General features: G+C 39.4%; 1 protein-coding gene across 7 annotated transcripts in view; it reads left to right on the top strand.

The window, feature by feature from the left end:
* LOC131696428 (E3 ubiquitin-protein ligase UBR1) overlaps positions 1 to 19,881 on the top strand; it is an 813,967-nt gene that overhangs the window by 715,172 nt on the left and 78,914 nt on the right. The window contains exon 10 of one of the 7 annotated variants that reach the window (XM_058955216.1): positions 11,995 to 12,362. The exons of the other annotated variants lie outside the window; for them this stretch is intronic. Within the exon in view, the coding sequence (XP_058811199.1) occupies positions 11,995 to 12,076 (82 nt within the window). The 3' untranslated portion in view covers positions 12,077 to 12,362. Of the gene's footprint in view, positions 1 to 11,994; positions 12,363 to 19,881 lie in introns of those variants that run through there. 7 annotated transcript variants of the gene reach the window in all.

Genomic DNA, 19,881 nt, shown 5'->3' with positions numbered 1-19,881 from the left:
AGCTATTAAATCATAGTTTGGAGAAATGAGAAAGGCACAATTGCACCTCTAGGTGGATTAAAACATGTTTTTATGTTATATGTTGCTTCATACTCTGCACCTGCGCATACCAACGCTAAACAACTGGTCTATGCGCGGTGTCGTGGCCGACTGGCGGATCGACGTAGATTGACTTTTGCTGTGTGCCGTGCTTGCAAATATTGTTCTATTGGTGGTATTCGTGGACGGGGCTCACGGAGGGAGTCATTGTGTGTCCATTTATCGGTCGACTTCGTCATCGTACATATACAGTAATGTTTCGATTATATCACGGTCGGTCTGTATTTTAGCGTGATATATTTGAAGCGTGATATATTCAAAACAAAACAAAAGATTATATTAAAGCATTCATCCATGTATTTCTGTAAACAAAAAGTAATAAAAAGTTAAAGTTAGTCAAAAAGAATAAATTATATTAGGGTAATGAACCAATTTTTGCCATGTTTCTATTTTCATACTACTCTTTTGAAGCCGTTGGTTAGAGCAGCGGTCGCCATCTTTGTTCAACGCATTGGGTCAAATGGTATGGCATCTGCGGATAATTGTTCTCCACACAGTTTCACTTCACGTATCCCGTACCGTTTCTTAAAATTGTTGAACCACCCAAATCTAAACTTGAAGGAATCTGGCACGTTTAGATGTATTCGAATGGACTACGATTCGGTTCTCCTTGTTTCAACATCCATATAAATAGTCCTATATCCAATCGTTGATGTTATCCTTCCAAAAGAAAAGGTTTCACATCCATTCAAGAGAAAATACCATATCTCGGCATACCTAACGTATCTTTTTAATTTTGTTTTTCTCATCATTGTGTTAGATTTTCCTGCGGATAACAAAAAATTAAGCGCATAAAAAAGAAGTCGTTTTTTTACCCACTACACCAGACGCCTTCTTAAGGACACGGCACTTAAGTTACGAAGAATTTAAAACAAAAACTACTACTGAACTACTATTTCTACTACTTAGACCTCTAAAAAGATTTCAGATTCATTCCTAAGAATCTATTCTTTAAGATAAAAGAATAAAAAGGTTCGACTTTTTGACCGACCCCATCATATATAAACCGTTAACGAAATAGTCCGAAACCCAATAATAGGCTCATTACCCTACATGTAAATAAGCAAATCAATTGTAAAAATAACTTAAAAGTATCAGGACATAATATGTGGCTTAATTGGATCACAACGTAGTGTGCCTTGTCTGTTTTCAAAAAGCGTGATATAATCGAGACAAAACCGTGATATAATCGAGGGTGATATAAACGAGTATTGATATAAACGCATAGTGATATAATCGAAACATTACTGTACCAATTAAATTAATTTAATAATTAAATTAATTTAATAAAGTAGAAAACTATTAGTTGTAACTTTGTGATAATCGTAGTTTTTCCTACTAGTGTACAACTGTTATGTGCTAGTCGTATGTCTATCTATGTATGTATTCGTCTGAGTATTTGTGTCAGTTGGGTCAGGGAATGGATGCAGAACTGACGTATATGATAGAATAGTGGCTAATACATCTGGTGATCAATCTGAGCATTTGGTTCTATTCATTCGGGAAAATCGTATTGGATAAATTAGGGTACAATAAATTTACCGACGCACGTGAGTCATCCATTCCCGGCCAGCATAACATGATGAAATTCTAACAGCATGCAATTGTCGTTAGTGATAAATATACAACATTTGCTGCATTTAGACGAGTTTAATTGCATGTTACATATGTTCTTCTATTCTAATTCATTAGTCTATTTATTTTGTACATCTATTAGTTTGATTTTCCATTATTTATGTATACCAAAATAGTATTGTTCAATTTATACACTTCTAGTCAAGCTCTTTGCATCTTCTTTTTTTTCTTTATCCGGCATGTTATGATTCCTTTTATTAGTATATCTCTACTATACACTATCTATTCTCATATAGGTACAAACGCTCGTGGCCTTCGCGACAACACAAATCTGGCCACAAACGCGACCATGCAATTGCAATAATCCACATATACTTACGCCCGCGACTTCGCCTACATGAAAACACCTCGGTAGTTAAGTATACGTGGCATTTTTAAACTTCCAAACGCGGTCTCAAACATTACCCACCACTCGCGCGATCATGAAACGGTCACGTCCGAAAGTTTTACCAGTCTGGACTAATGCCTTCAGCTGAAGCAATCAAAAAAGTGACGCTCATATTCACTAAACAACACGTTCCATGGTGACATGACCTTGAACTCAAGTGATATGGGGAAACGGACTACCATCTGTACCATACACTAAAAATTAAGCATCAGATTCACGGTCCGCGCGCGATCAAACAAAAATACACACTAACGTATGCGGAATGAAATTTGGACAACGCTTCCAGCATTAAAACAAAAATGCAACCCTGTGCAAGGCCCCATACTAAACGTCATACTCTAGGCACACTTATTTTAAACATTCAGTTAATTTCGACCCGTTAGGAGATACCATGTGACCAAAATGGCAGCGAACGCCTAATCTGGCACCTAGCTATTATGCCAAAAAGAAGTTTTGGCGCATTGGAGGATTATGGCATACTTTTTGTACAAAAGGCTGATAACCCTCCAAATGTACCACAACTGCGTCCAAATGAGGATTTGTGGAATAATTTGAAGCAGAGAGTATATGCCAATAATTTTCGACATAAAACTAACAAACATGATAGTCAAAATTAAGAAAGAAATTAGGAATATGCCAACATCAATTTTTTCAACTCCCTTGCAAAAAGATCCTGCAAACTGTCATAAACCTTTTCGAATGGGCTCAAATTTTTTTCTACATTAAGTTAATAAGCTGACAAATGTTTTCATATAGAGAGAACATTCAATAAAGAGTTTTCTACAAAAAAATTGCCTTCTGGATTTTTTCCAAATTTTATTCCGCATACGTTACGTCATTATAAAATCGAAGTTATACACGCGAAGTCACATACACGTGACAAACACGTTAATATTCAAATGCTTGAGCCCTTCGGGATCATCCCCGGCATCTACACCCGCGATCTAGTAAACATGATGGCATCCCAGTGATAAAGTGAATGTCTCAGCTCCTATAAATTTTCAAACGCGGTCTCAATCGTGAACCTAAAAACTCCCGCACTCGCAGAATCATGAATCGGTCACTTCCCGATGTTTCTATCTTTGATATCAGCAGACTAGGTCCATGCCTTCAATTGGATCAATTAAAAAAAGAAAGCTCTCATATCCACTGGACACCACGTTACATGGCGACATGACCGAGGACTTAACAACGCACACTTACGTTCGCGATCGCGCAAAATTAATAACACTCCGGTAATAAGGAGAACGTTTTAGCACTCACGAAATTTCAAACGCTGTCTCAAACACGAACCTACAAAAGTCCGTTTTCGCGCGCTCATGAATCGGTCACTTCCGGAAACCATTACTCTCTGTCCTAATAATTTAGGTCCATACATTCAATAGGACCAAAACAAATAAAGCACATATCTACTAGACAACACGTTCCATGGCGACATCACCGGGCACTCTAGTGATATGGAAGATCTCACATTCTTTTAGTATCTTAGCAGTACACCAAAAAATAAAATATTAGACTCACGGTCCGCGCGCGATTATCCAAGAACACACGCGAATATGCGAAAAGCACACGGTTATAAAATAGAATTTATACACGCGAAGTTACATATACGTTAGCACACGCGACATACAAACGCACACGCGATCGAACACGTTAACTACAAATGCTCGAGCTCTTCGCGATGATACACGCGATCGCGAGTCCCTACGCCCGCACATACCTGAACCGTACAATGAATATCACATTCAGAATCACGGCCCGTTACAATTGGCCTAATGCAGTGTTTTAGTGGGCGACATTGCCTGTCTGTCTTCATATTATTTATTTCATTTATTTTTATCATTTTATTAAATTGTTTATTTTTCCTAGTTTTGGATTGCAATTGGCTTTCTTTTGGATTGACAAAATATAAATGGTTTGGTCGTTTTACATCAATTGGTTTATTCAGTTTTACAATCTTAAGAGCTAACCTAGCTAACCTGACTTTACTATTCTATGTACAATCAAGCTGGGAGGAGTCAGTTACAATTCCAAAGTACATAATTATGTACGGTTAGCGTAAAAAAGGGAAAACAAATCGATGAATAAGTATGGGTGCATCGGTTGCTATCGGTGCTTGTGTGTAGTTGATTATTTTTCACGGCAACGCTTCGAAAATGAATGTACTATTTTCAATTGAATTTGATCACAATTCTTTTTCAGTTATCCCGAAGTTGCGATTATGACATCTACAACTGCTAAAGCAACAATTTTACAATTACGTATAATGTTTGCTAGGTTTGGTTTTCCGGAACAGTTGGTATGTGATAACGGACCACCTTTTACATCTGAAGAATTCACAAAATTTTGTGAAGTGTCTGGTATCGAGATCTATCTCTCAGTACCTTACGCACCATTTCAGAATGGCCTAGTGGAAAGATATAACCGAACGTTATTGAAAACCATAAAAATAAGTGTTGCAATGGGCAGGGACTGGAAAACCGATTTGTATAACTTTTTATTAGCTTATCGATGCACCCCACACTCTGTAACTAATATACCTCCTGCTCAGCTTTTATTTGGACGAAATATAATAGATAAACTTCCAGAAGTAGATCTCGATGGTAACCAGGTAATATTCGATGCACTTAAAAAAGAAGATGAAGGAAGGAAGGAAAAGGGTAAACTATATAGTGACAAACGTAGACGCGCCAGGCATTCTGAAATTGATGTAGGAGACCATGTAGTTATCAAGAACTTTGTGAAGAAAAATAAGCTTACGACGAACTTCAACCCTCAACCGGACGTGGTGAGTAAGAAGAATGGTACAAGGTTGAAACTGAAAAACCTTTCTAGTGGAACCGAACTCGACCGCCACGTGAACCATGCTAAGCGGATTATATCTAGTAGTCCATTCAAGACCCATGAGGAATCTACACCTTTAATTGATTTAATGCTTCCACCGTATTCAGCTAAATGTGAAAGTAATGCTTCGGACAAAGTTCATGGTACAGATATAGCAAAGAAACATAGAGAACATCGAAGGCCGTCATATCTAAAAGATTATGAAGTTTATAGATGTAGTAAACATTAATTTTAAGTCCTAATCTATTTAAATTAGAGGAGAGATGTATTAGGCTATGATTTGTAGAGAAAATAAAGATTCATTGTCTTCACTATAACGAATTGGTAAGGAAGTGTTTTCTACACCTATTGTTTACATGATTCAGTTAATTATTATTAAGTTATAATATGCTTTCGCAGTTAAGTATTTTTTTCAGTAGGATGTTTTAAACCTACTTGTCTTCTGAATAAGTAGCTAAACAAATCTTATAAACTAACTTATAAACTATAAAGAGAGCTAATCGTTACAATTGAAAATTGCAACGATTTTTGTCGGAAGTTGCTGTTCGTCATAATTTCTTATGTTTCTATGTTTGCAAGTCTGTGCAACTCATTTGTGCTAAACCAGGGAGGACGCTTCAAAATTATTTTCAGAATTTTATTCTGAATCCTTTGAAGCGTTTTTTTTCTAGTAGCACAACAACTTGCCCAGATTGGCACTGCATATAGCATTGCCGGTCTAAATATTTGTTTATGAATTAATAGTTTGTTCTTTAGGCAGAACCTAGAATTCCTATTGATAAGAGGGTATAAACATTTTATATATTTGTTGCATTTTGTTTGGATTCCTTCAATGTGATCCTTAAAAGTGAGTTTTTTATCGTAAATCAAACCCAAGTATTTAACTTGATCTGTCCACGTTAAATTCAACCCATTAAATTTAATAATATGGTTATTATTTGGTTTAAGAGAAGAAGCTCTTGGCTTGTGCGGAAACACAATCAATTGTGTTTTTGCCGCATTAGTGGAAATTTTCCATTTTTTTTCAGGTAATCATTGAAAATATTCAAGCTTCGTTGCAGTCGACTGCAGATAATACGAAGACTCCTCCCAGTGGCTGAGATGCTAGTATCATCACAGAAAAATGACTTTTACAGCCTGTAGGTAGATTTGGAAGATCAGAGGTAAAAATATTGTAAAGTATTGGTGCGACGCTTGATCCTTGAGGGACGCCTGCTTTAACGGGTAGCTTATTAGATTTACAATTCTGATAAGAAACCGGTAGGGTACGGTTAGTAAGATAATTTTTAATTATCTTTATTATGTAAATTGGAAAATTGAAATCCCACATTTTGGCAATTAAACCTTTGTGCCAAACACTGTCGAAAGTTTTTTCGATGTCTAGAAGAGCAACTCCAGTGGAATAGCCCTCTGAGATATTTGCCTTTATCATGTTAGTTACTCTCACAAGTTGATGAGTAGTTGAATGTCCAATACGAAATCCAAACTGCTCAGGAAGAAAAATAGAATTCTCATTGATATGTGACATCATTCTAGTTAGCATGATTTTTTCAAATAATTTACTAATAGAAGAGAGTAAGATGCTTCTGCTGGGTTTTTATCTGGCTTCAAAATAGGAATAATCTTGGCATTTTTCCATCTTTCAGGGAAGTATGCTAATTCAAAACATTTGTTGAATATTTTGAACAAGTATCTCATGGTGATTTCGGGAAGGTTTCTAAGAAGAATGTTGAAAAGTCCATCATAACCTGGAGCTTTCATATTTTTTAACTTTTTATGATGGATTTGATCTCATCATAGTTTGTTTCAACAATATCGTCTAGAGACAATACTTGATTTGAAACGTTTTCATATTTTTGTAAGACTTCGGTTTCAATAGGACTCACAACATTGAGATTAAAATTATGGACGCTTTCAAACTGCTGAGCAAGTTTTTGAGCTTTTCTTCGTTTGTAAGAAGTATGTGCTCACCTTCCTTCAACACTGGAATTGGTTTCTGAGGTTTCCTAAGAACCTTAGAAAGTTTTCAGAAATGTTTAGAATTTGGCTTGATTTGTTCAACCTCTTTCGCGAAATTCTCATTTCTTAAGAGTGTGAATCTATGCTTAATTTCTTTTTGTAGATCCTGATAGATATATTTCATAGCAGGATCACGAGAACGTTGATATTGACGTCTTCGAACATTCTTCAAGCGAATCAGAAGTTGAAGATCGTCGTCAATAATAGGAGTATGAAATTTTTTCTGTGTTGTTGGTACTGATAAATTTCTAGCATCAACTATAGATATACTTAAATTTTGTAATGTCTTATCAATGTCACCTTTATTTTGTAAATCAAGGTCATGATTAAAATTATTCTCAATATAAGTTTTGTACCTTTCCCAATTCGCTTTGTGATAATTGAACACTGAGCTAATGGGATTGGAAACAGCCTCTTGAGAAAGTGAAAAAGTTACTGGAAGATGATCAGAATCAAAGTCAGCATGTGTAATCAATTCGCTACAAAGGTGACTTTGATCTGTCAAAACCAAATCAATTGTTGATGGATTCCTTACAGATGAATAGCATGTAGGACCATTCGGGAACAAAATTGAATAATAACCAGATGATTGCTCTCATTAAAAAGTAGTTTACCATTGGAATTGCTTTGAGCATTATTCCAGGCTCGGTGTTTGGCGTTAAAATCACCGATTATGAAGAATTTCGACCGATTTCTTGTAAGTTTTTGTAAGTCTCCCTTCAAGAAATTAATTTGCTCGCCAGTGCTAATAGGCTGCAGCAATAAAAATGATACGAAGATCAGTTTCAACTTCGATACCCAAACTCGCAATCACCTTGGTGTCAAGAGACGGCGTAACGGAATGTTTGAACCTGCGATTAACCGCTATTGCGATTCCTCCGCCGAATCCAACAATTCGATCAAATCGATGAATAACAAAATTATAGTTACTCTTCAATTTAATATTTGGTTTTAAAAAGTTTCGGTCACAACGGCTATATGCATACATTCCAATTTAATAAATTTAAATGATTATTTAAAGTCATTGTTAAACTTTAATTTCATTACAATTTTGTTAGCAAATTCCCAACCCGCTTCAAAAGCTTTAACCATGGAGGTAGAATTTAACATGAAAATCATCATAGGTAACATAGCCTCCTGTAGGTATTTTAATTTTTCTTCCGTTACGCTACCTAGATCCATTGGACTAAAAGAAGCGTTGGGTGCAAACGAGATTGAGGGCGTGGTAGTTGTAGCCGTTATTTTGGCATTATTTTGCTACCTGCCACTGAAGCATAAGATGACACACCATTGTAGGATGGTGTGACGGAGGTAGAAGAAGTTGTTAATCTATTTTGAATCGCATTAACACGTTTGGGCGTGTTTTCTTGAAGTGTACCTGAAGAAGTAGGTACATTTTTGCCATTTTTTTGCAATCACTCTGAAAAATGTCAACCTAATCCCGGCCCGGAGGGCCGAGTGTCATATCCCATTCGACTCAGTTCGTCGAGACCGGAAAAAGTCTGTATGTGTGTGTGTGTATGTGTGTGTATGTGTGTGTATGTGTGTGTGTATGTATGTGCGTATGTGTCAAGTAATGTCACTCATTTTTCTCAGAGATGGCTGGACCGATTTGCCCAAACTTAGTCTCAAATGAAAGGTGCAACCTTCCCATCGGCTGCTATTGAATTTTGGATCGATCGGAATTCTGGTTCCGGAATTACGGGTTTCAGAGTGCGGCCACACAGAAATTTCTCATAAAAACTATAGGAAAAATTAAAAATAGAATTTTTATTTTTGATGCTAAATGTATTCAAGGTGCATAAAACGTCGAGATTTGATGCAAACACGAAAAAAATTTGACGAAGATTCACTTTTTTGGATTTTGCACATTTTTGCCTTTCTCATATAGAAAGGTTATGCAATCACTCTGAAAAATGTCAACCTAATCCCGGCCCGGAGGGCCGAGTGTCATATCCCATTCGACTCAGTTCGTCGAGATCGGAAAAAGTCTGTATGTGTGTGTATGTATGTGTGTATGTGTGTGTATGTGTGTGTGTATGTATGTGCGTATGTGTCAAATAATGTCACTCATTTTTCTCAGAGATGGCTAGACCGATTTGCCCAAACTTAGTCTCAAATGAAAGGTGCAACCTTCCCATCGGCTGCTATTGAATTTTGGATCGATCGGAATTCTGGTTCCGGAATTACGGGTTTCAGAGTGCGGCCACACAGAAATTTCTCATAAAAACTATAGGAAAAATTAAAAATAGAATTTTTATTTTTGATGCTAAATGTATTCAAGGTGCATAAAACGTCGAGATTTGATGCAAACACGAAAAAAATTTGACGAAGATTCACTTTTTTGGATTTTGCACATTTTTGCCTTTCTCATATAGAAAGGTTATGCAATCACTCTGAAAAATGTCAACCTAATCCCGGCCCGGAGGGCCGAGTGTCATATCCCATTCGACTCAGTTCGTCGAGGTCGGAAAAAGTCTGTATGTGTGTGTATGTGTGTGTGTATGTATGTGCGTATGTGTCAAATAATGTCACTCATTTTTCTCAGAGATGGCTGGACCGATTTGCCCAAACTTAGTCTCAAATGAAAGGTGCAACCTTCCCATCGGCTGCTATTGAATTTTGGATCGATTGGAATTTTGGTTCCGGAATTACGGGTTTCAGAGTGCGGCCACACAGAAATTTCTCAAAAAAACTATAGGAAAAATTAAAAATAGAATTTTTATTTTTGATGCTAAATGTATTCAAGGTGCATAAAACGTCGAGATTTGATGCAAACACGAAAAAAATTTGACGAAGATTCACTTTTTTTGGATTTTGCACATTTTTGCCTTTCTCATATAGAAAGGTTATGCAATCACTCTGAAAAATGTCAACCTAATCCCGGCCCGGAGGGCCGAGTGTCATATCCCATTCGACTCAGTTCGTCGAGATCGGAAAAAGTCTGTATGTGTGTGTATGTGTGTATGTATGTGTGTGTATGTGTGTGTGTGTATGTGTGTGTGTATGTATGTGCGTATGTGTCAAATAATGTCACTCATTTTTCTCAGAGATGGCTGGACCGATTTGCCCAAACTTAGTCTCAAATGAAAGGTGCAACCTTCCCATCGGCTGCTAATGAATTTTGGATCGATCGGAATTCTGGTTCCGGAATTACGGGTTTCAGAGTGCGGCCACACAGAAATTTCTCATAAAAACTATAGGAAAAATTAAAAATAGAATTTTTATTTTTGATGCTAAATGTATTCAAGGTGCATAAAACGTCGAGATTTGATGCAAACACGAAAAAAATTTGACGAAGATTCACTTTTTTGGATTTTGCACATTTTTGCCTTTCTCATATAGAAAGGTTTTGCAATCACTCTGAAAAATGTCAACCTAATCCCGGCCCGGAGGGCCGAGTGTCATATCCCATTCGACTCAGTTCGTCGAGGTCGGAAAAAGTCTGTATGTGTGTGTGTATGTGTGTGTATGTGTGTGTATGTGTGTGTATGTGTGTGTGTATGTATGTGCGTATGTGTCAAATAATGTCACTCATTTTTCTCAGAGATGGCTGGACCGATTTGCCCAAACTTAGTCTCAAATGAAAGGTGCAACCTTCCCATCGGCTGCTATTGAATTTTGGATCGATTGGAATTCTGGTTCCGGAATTACGGGTTTCAGAGTGCGGCCACACAGAAATTTCTCATAAAAACTATAGGAAAAATTAAAAATAGAATTTTTATTTTTGATGCTAAATGTATTCAAGGTGCATAAAACGTCGAGATTTGATGCAAACACGAAAAAAATTTGACGAAGATTCACTTTTTTTGGATTTTGCACATTTTTGCCTTTCTCATATAGAAAGGTTATGCAATCACTCTGAAAAATGTCAACCTAATCCCGGCCCGGAGGGCCGAGTGTCATATCCCATTCGACTCAGTTCGTCGAGATCGGAAAAAGTCTGTATGTGTGTATGTATGTGTGTGTATGTGTGTGTGTATGTGTGTGTGTATGTATGTGCGTATGTGTCAAATAATGTCACTCATTTTTCTCAGAGATGGCTGGACCGATTTGCCCAAACTTAGTCTCAAATGAAAGGTGCAACCTTCCCATCAGCTGCTATTGAATTTTGGATCGATCGGAATTCTGGTTCCGGAATTACGGGTTTCAGAGTGCGGCCACACAGAAATTTCTCATAAAAACTATAGGAAAAATTAAAAATAGAATTTTTATTTTTGATGCTAAATGTATTCAAGGTGCATAAAACGTCGAGATTTGATGCAAACACGAAAAAAATTTGACGAAGATTCACTTTTTTGGATTTTGCACATTTTTGCCTTTCTCATATAGAAAGGTTATGCAATCACTCTGAAAAATGTCAACCTAATTTTTTTTTGACTCGCATAAGGTTTCTGGATTTTAACAGGGGCGTAGTTGATGGTTTACGGAGAGGGGTTACACCCCCCTCTACTGTTCACTCCCCTCCTTTAAAAATCTCCTTAAATCACCCCTCAGACCACCACCCCATCCAGCCCTCATACCCCTCCCTTTCAACCCCATCATCTTTAAACCACCACTATATCACAAAGCATACCAATTTAAGCTGGGGAGTCGTTCGTTCATGGGACTTTCGCCCTCCTCACATACCCATCCCCGCATGACAAAATGAGTTAGCAAGCAGATAACATTGATCTAATGCTGATTAGGCTAATGGAGTATGATATTTTTTTGTTTCAAGTGTTTCACCGTCGACACGTAGCTCATCAAGTTCGTGGCTGGCATGCCATTGTGTATAAGTGCAAGGTGTACTAAGAATGTAATGGACATTTCCACAATTATGTTGAACATAAAAAGCCTCCGTGCCATAGTTTAGAGGAATGAGAAAGGCACAATTGCACCGCTAGGTGGATTAAAACAGGTTTTTATTTGTTGTTTTTGTTGTCTAGAACGAGAATTTATAATTTTTTCTCGAACAGGACAACCCCAGAAATTCATTTAGTCCCTCTCTTTTTATTTCTCGTTTTTAGAGTTTCCTCCTGCCTTGTGGGACCGATCAGCTCCAGACTGCAACTATGTAACAGCCGTCGCACTTACCACTACGGAAACTGAAGCGAGAGCGACTCGAGGTCCGATGACTTTTGAAGGATTTCCCGCGGGTCCGAAGAATACCATCCGCCAATCCGACCTACTAGACTGAGGCGCTAATTTGTTTCGCTGATCTCCCGTTTGCCCGAAAGTTGCAAGTTTTGCTCTTCTCTCCCGGTCACCATCTACGCTTTCTCTCCCCTGTCCTTGATACAACTGCTTCAAATTTGTATTCTGTATTCCTAGTTTTAAGATAGTTGTAATATTACCTTTTTGTTAAAACTATTGTCCCCCATCTTGTAAATAGAATTGTATCCCTAGTTTTAAAACACCTGTGAATTTTCTCATAAATATTTGTTTCCCCTTTTGTGTACCAATATAGTTATATTGTTAGTTTTAAGATAACTGTAAATATTTCCTAAAAAACTATTACTATTGAATTCCTTGTTTTAAAATTTTTCATAAAATAAATCTTTTGCCCCCTCTCTTGTATATAGAATCTTATTTCTAGTCTTAAGATAGCGGTAAAATTTTTCTCTTTAAAAAAAAAATATTTCAACATTGTAACCTCCTAGTTTTAAAATATCCAAAATGTAAAAACAAAAGAATTTGGCACCGCCAAGCTAACGCATTTGTGCCTATCAAATAAACGAAATGAATTAAAAAAACCCCAGAAATTCGATTTATGATTTTCGCTACAATTAGCGCATTTGAAACTTTTTGTGATTTTTTTCACCGGACAAGTATCTTTCGTGTGCGATTTATCACCACAGATCATACATTTGGAATCCAAATGACAATTTTTTGTGCCGTGCCCAAAGCCTTGGCATCTACCACACTGGGTCAGATTTTGAATTGTCGTCATGGGGGCACATGTCGACTATAATATTCCCACTTTACTCGCACGTGGAACATAAAACGTGCTTTTTCAATTACTTTCAAATTATTAACCTCATTACGGTTAAAATGAATTAAATATAGCTCCTGGATAATTCCAGAGCGTACTGGCGTGCCATCGCCGGTAGCCTTTCTCTTCATAAGAATAACTTGTGAAGGAGAAAAGCCAAGTAAATTTTTCAATTCGTTGAATATTTCATCCAAACTTTGACCTTGAGGTAGCCCTTTCAGCCTTGAATAGTCTATCTGTCTTGAAATCATATGAATAAAATTTATATAACTTCTCCGTAAGATACTGGAGTAGTCGTTTGTGGCCAATCAATTCCTCCGCTGTAACTCGACATTCTCCTCTTCGGCCAATCTGAAAAGAGACTTTTACGTCCGGAAGGAACGTCAGTTCGAAAGACTTTGAAGTCGGAGATCATCACTGTTATAGGCGGAGGTGATTTCATCAGCTTCACATTCGGATAAAACATCGAATGAGTTGCTGCAGTCAATTGAATTTTCGGGTGGAGAAGATACCCTTTTCCGTTTAGGACCTAGGCATATTGGAAGAATTGAATATTTCTTTAGGCTGAATTGTTCTTGAAAAATGTTTTAGTCTTGAAAAAGACTGATTGAGTAGAAAAAGTAGGTAGTCTTGGAAAAGACTAATTGTCGAAAAAATATAGGTAGTCTTGAGAAAGACTGATCGAGCGAAAATATAGGTAGCCTTGAGAAAGACTGTTGCTGTTGAAAAACTCTAGGTAAACCAGGAGCTATCAAGATTTCTGACCGGTTCGAACGAAGGTTCAAGCCGGTATGATGCGTGCCCCCTTTATTAAAGCTTGTATACCTGCTTTCTTTGCTTTACTTTTAGGCTCCTTCACCCGGAAAGGCTTCTCGGATGTATGCGTTGGCGAGCTGATTGCTCAGCTCGTCGACGCTTTTAGCAAAAGTTCGCGGGTCGCTGTTATGTTTTATATTTTTTAAATTTTTTTCTGCGGAATCCGAACTGCTTTTGTCTGTGCAGTTCAATTGAATTTGCAGGGCGATCTCAACTAGGCTGGCTGGGACCGCTGTAAAAAGGTCTCCCGATTTTCCTGTGAGATTGGTGAGTACTATCTGTACCGCCGTGGGTTTCTGAGCTTCGGTCACGATCGTATTTATGAAATTTTCAGCATCTGCGAAACCTTTAGCTCCTTCTTTATTACCATCGTATAGTGGAATTAAAGAGGCTAGCTTCGCTGCCGTTTTAATGTCGAAATTTGCTATAATTTTTAATTTATTTAGCCGATTCGTGAAAAAAAATCCCTTTTAGTCTAAATTTTATTTTAAATTTGTGCAATCTCTTGTTTATTGCAGTTGTAATGTCAAAATTTAACGTTCTCGATGATTTTTCAAAATAAAATAATTTCTCTGAGGTTAATGTATCCTCATTTATTAGTAGATATTCTTGTATTGCCCTGTAATTGGCTTTCCATAATTTTTCTTTTTCAATTCAATTGGAATAGGAAAATTTTCTGGTGATAGATTTTTTTAAATTATTGTCGATCTTTATTAATGTTTCTAGTGCTTTTTCCATATCATGTTACATGTTTTTTTGTATTGTTAAATTTACTGTTTTATATCTAATGTATGTGCATTCTAGGCCTGATCTAGAGTTGCAAGCGATTTCCTTGCCTTCTTAAACGCTTGGCGCTTGACGTATCTTGTGTACGTTTGGTAAATGGTATATATTGTATGGAGCAAATGGTCAGTAATAACCAGTATTTCGTATCTTGGTTATCTTGCCAGTTTGCGTGCTGTTCCAAGCTATTAATAATATTTATTTGCGGATCTCCGCTTACTGTCGGGGATTTACTTGTTCTAGATCCCATTTTTTCGAAATTTAATATATAGTAATTTAGCATCCAATAATTAAAAATTTAATATACAGTATATAATAATTTAATGTCTACATGTGATATATGTTTTTAGGGTTATTGGGCGGATACTTCAGTTTTGTGTAATAAATAGTTGAAGCATGGAAAAAAACTGTAAAGTGTTAACCATGATTTTATACATATATATTTTTTGACAATTTTATTTTTATAGACAATTTTAGCCTAGATTTTAGCTAAAACCTGTTTACTGTTTGATTGTGTAGTGTATAAATTAGGTTTTGGTTAAATAGATCATACTTATGCTACTGAGGCATAAATCTAGACAATCGATACTATATAGACAATCGATAACAACCTTTGTATAGCCGCACTTGGTTGGCTTTGACAGGTTAGTTTTTGTTCTATTTTAATTTAAAGACAATTGGAACAGTACAAGACACTATTTGTGTCGATTCTTTTCACTATTGTACAAACTCTTCACTTTTTACTGCATGCGTATTCACAAAAAACGTCTTTTACCGTAATTGCTATCATTATTAAACCATCTGTTGCAATAATGCTATCAAAATATATCTTGATTTACATCTTCTCCGGTGACATCTGTATTTCATACATTGGAAAGAAAACAGCGTTTTCATCTGTTCATCGAACTCTTACCTCCGGACTCTGCTGCTGTTGCTAGTATCACCGTCACTCTCCATCAGTCATGCACCCAAACCGTCCGAGTAGGAAGAGATACTGCTACGTGTCGAATTAATTTGCAACAACTCGTGGGCCTGTGGCTAGTGTGGCGGCATCGGTGCCAAACTGTTGTCGTACAACTGCTTAATTTGCAACAACTCGTGGGGCTGTGGCGGCATCGGTACCAAACTGTTGCCTCTGAATTTCTTGTCACTAGTTTGAGTTCGTTCTAACGATTACTAATAGTCTTAGATGTCCATTTCACTTCATATTTCTAGTTCTTCAGTGGGAGGTGTGGTACATTTCCACAACACATAGATATCTTTTCTCGCGGCCACCGCATCAGCATTTTAGAATTCTCAACACAGAAACTTTACTGGCGATGCAAAATCGTAGTCACTTTTTATCGTAGTATCAGCCCGAGATAAAAAATCGGAGGTGCGATAATTAGAAATTTCAAACGAACGAAGCTTGCAAGGTTGTTTCTTTATTTCACAAGCGTATTGCAGAACGAGTCCAACACATCTATCCTTCCACATCTGATCACAGTCACCTGAAGTTTGCTCCTGTCACGGTCGCCATTTTGGATTGCAATTGGCTTACTTTTGGATTGACAAGATGTAAATGGTTTGGTCGTTTTACATCAACTGGTTTATTCGGTTTTACAATCTTAAGAGCTAACCTAGCTAACCTGACTTTACTATTTTATGTACAATCAAGTTGGGAGGAGTCAGTTACAATTCCAAAGTACATAATTATATACGGGTGGCGTAAAAAAGGGAAAACAAATCGATGAATAAGTATGGGTGCATCGGTTGCTATCAGTGCTTGTTTTCTTAGGCAAGACTGTTTATTTGTCGCCTTGGCATAATAATGACCTAGTGAGAATGTTGCTATAACAAGTGGTGTGACCCAGAATGGTTTAACTGGAATGCGCCCATTTGGTTATGCAAGTTGGATTTGAAAACGATCGTTCGAGTAATTTACGATCTGTGGAAAAATATGAGTGTGGCCTTGTTTCAAGTGGCCTGACTAAAGAATATGTTAAATTTGGGTTTTATGGCCTGTGACCAGAGAAGGATTCACATTGGTGCATGTAGGGATTGGTTTTTATGACTTGTGGGAATATTTTGTGATGTTATACAGTAAGTCCGTTACACTAGTTATTTTATTCAGCTTCATCATTTTATTAATTCGGTTTAGGCAGTTATTTTTAATATTGGATGACACTTAGTTAGCTCGAAACAATTTAATTTACTGTTTTAATTTCAATACTTTTTTAATATTGTCTAATTTTCATTTGAGTTGATTTGATTTATTTTATTAATTTGATTTATATTAATCATTCCATCCATTTTATGAACATCATCTTCTTTTTTTTTGCTTCATAATTATTTTAAATTTTTATTTGTTTTATTATTTGTCTTTAATTTATTCAGTTTATTCGAAGTGTTATTCGAGCAGACCTCGAAACTGTGCTTATCGCACATCTAGTTGCTTGCCAACTTTGCGTGTGTTCAGCAAACTAATAAATAATACAACAGTGATATGTGTAAGAAATTATTATTATTATTATTATTATTATTATTATTATTATTATTATTATTATTATTATTATTATTATTATTATTATTATTATTATTATTATTATTATTATTATTATTATTATTATTATTATTATTATTATTATTATTATTATTATTATTATTATTATTATTATTATTATTATTATTATTATTATTATTATTATTATTATTATTATTATTATTATTATTATTTATTGGGCTTTAACCACACAGGGTCATTCGCCATAAGAAAGGAGATAGTTGTAATACATTTCACTGATTTAGTTTTTCTTCTTTGAGATCAATTGGCTATTGAATTGATGAGGTGTTGAGCTCCGGAATGAAGGCAGCTTGCCAGGGCCGCGGGAGAGCCTCCCCAGCGCCCGGTTTTGGTATGTCAGTGGACCCACTGAACGATGGTGGTGGGTGACTTGTTTATTTGCGGTTAGTCGAGAGACCTCCCCAGCACCCGGTTCGGATGTGGCGGGAGGCCTGCTGAGCGTTCCTGATTGATGAGCTGGCAGATTGTCGCAGTCGAAGGGCCGCGGGAGAACCTCCTCAGCACCCGGTCCGGGTGTGGCGAAGGGCCCCACTGGGCGTTAATAGCAATTGGCCTGATGAATTACGGTTGTAGAAGGGCCGCGGGAGAACCTCCCCAGCACCCGGTCCGAGTGTGGCGGAGGGCCCGCAGAGCGGTGGTAGTAATAGTGCTGACGGATTGCAGTTGTAGAAGGGCCGCGGGAGAACCTCCCCAGCACCCGGTCCGGGTGTGGCAGAGGGCCCGCTGGGCGGTGGTAGTAGCTGGGCTGACGAATTGCGGTTGTAGAAGGGCCGCGGGAGAACCTCCCCAGCACCCGGTCCGGGCGGCGGCGGAGGGCCCGCTGGGCGGTGGTGGTAGTTGGGCTGACGGGTTGCCATTGTAGAAGGGCCGCGGGAGAACCTCCCCAGCACCCGGTCCGAGTGTGGCGGAGGGCCCGCAGAGCGGTGGTAGTAATAGTGCTGACGGATTGCAGTTGTAGAAGGGCCGCGGGAGAACCTCCCCAGCACCCGGTCCGGGTGTGGCAGAGGGCCCGCTGGGCGGTGGTAGTAGCTGGGCTGACGGATTGCGGTTGTAGAAGGGCCGCGGGAGAACCTCCCCAGCACCCGGTCCGGGCGGCGGCGGAGGGCCCGCTGGGCGGTGGTGGTAGTTGGGCTGACGGGTTGCCATTGTAGAAGGGCCGCGGGAGAACCTCCCCAGCACCCGGTCCGAGTGTGGCAGAGGGCCCGCAGGGCGGTGGTAGTAATAGTGCTGATGGATTGCAGTTGTAGAAGTGCCGCGGGAGAACCTCCCCAGCACCCGGCCCGGGTGTGGCGGAGGGCCCGCTGGAAGGTGGTAGTAATTGGGCTAGCAGATTGCGGTTGTAGGAGAGCCGCGGGAAAACCTCCCCAGCACCCGGTCCGGGCGGTGGCGGAGGGCCCGCTGGGCGGTGGTAGTAGTTGGGCTGACGGGTTGCCATTGTAGAAGGGCCGCGGGAGAACCTCCCCAGCACCCGGTCCGGGTGTGGCGGAGGGCCTGCTGGGCGGTGGTAGTAGTTTGTCTGACGGATTGTGGTTGTAGAAGGGCCGCGGGAGAACCTCCCCGGCACCCAGTCCGGGTGTGGCGGAGGGCCCGCTGAGCAGTAGTGGTAGTGGTTGCAGTAGAGGATGGTGTGAAGTTGGCCGGTTCGCGGTCTGTCTTAGATAGATTCGAGAAGATTGGTATCTTTCAGGAAGGCAAGTAGTGCCTTTTCGTGCACTGGGTCGTTTGCCAGTGTTTCTCGAATCGAGGAGGGCAAGTTGTGATGTCGTCGTAGGTTGTCGAGCTCCCTGCAGTTTATTAGTAGATGCTCCACCGTGAGTCTAGTGCTGCAAGATGTACATATTGGAGGGTCGACGCGCGTAATGGTGTGGGCATGGGTGAGCCTCGTATGTCCCACGTGGAGGCGGGATAGCGCTCTTTGTTCAACTCGGTTTTCGCGGTCTGTCCACTTTTCGAGGTCTCCCTTTACCTTTTGAGGGTAGCCTCGGAGAGTCCTCCAGTGAGTGATGAAGTGCTCAGAGGTCTTCGCCTTGAATTCCCTGATGATGTCGGATGACGGTACCTCATTAGAGAACAGGGCGCGAGAGCGTCGGCCGAGCGCGGCCAAGTGGTCAGCATCCTCGTTACCGCGGATTCCGCTGTGTCCGGGTACCCAGCATATGGTAGTTAATGAGTCACAGGATTGTTCTATGGCTTGGACATAGGGGTGCTTGGACTCCCCTGATTCCAGCGCTTTGATGACTGAGAGGGAATCGGAGAAGATCACTGTGGGTGTGTCTTCAGGTTTGTTGGTAACCGCAATGACGATGGCGGCGGCTTCCACGGAGAACACGGAACACACGGAGAGTAGACGACGGGCGAGGCCCGCTCCGATTCCGCTCACACCCGCGTACCCCCTCGCCAAGTTTCGAGCCGTCGGTGTAGATGTGCAGATGGTTTGAGTATTTTTGTTCGACCATCTGTAGGAATTTGGCTCTGGCAGCCCGGGGAGGATCTCCTGCTCTGGTGGATACAGCCAGACTGATGTCTATGTTTGGACCGCGCTCGTGCCAGGCGCGGTTGTTGACCCGATGTAGCTTGGCGACTGTGGGAAGAGGGACATTGGTAAACATGGTGTGTATGCTCTTAGCTGTCTGTAGTAGATGGCATTCATCACCCGATGTTTTTTCTAGGAACCCCATGGCTCGTCTTAGAACGGCTACTGCCACTGCCCACCGACAGGGAAGGACGCCGGTTTCGACGCAGGCAGCTTCGGCGGGAGTG

The sequence above is a fragment of the Topomyia yanbarensis genome, chromosome 1 (assembly GCF_030247195.1).
Source record: "Topomyia yanbarensis strain Yona2022 chromosome 1, ASM3024719v1, whole genome shotgun sequence".
Taxonomy (NCBI): Eukaryota; Metazoa; Arthropoda; class Insecta; order Diptera; family Culicidae; genus Topomyia; species Topomyia yanbarensis.
The sequence above is the reverse complement of the archived record's forward strand: the minus strand, read 5'-3'. Positions and strand labels throughout refer to the sequence as shown.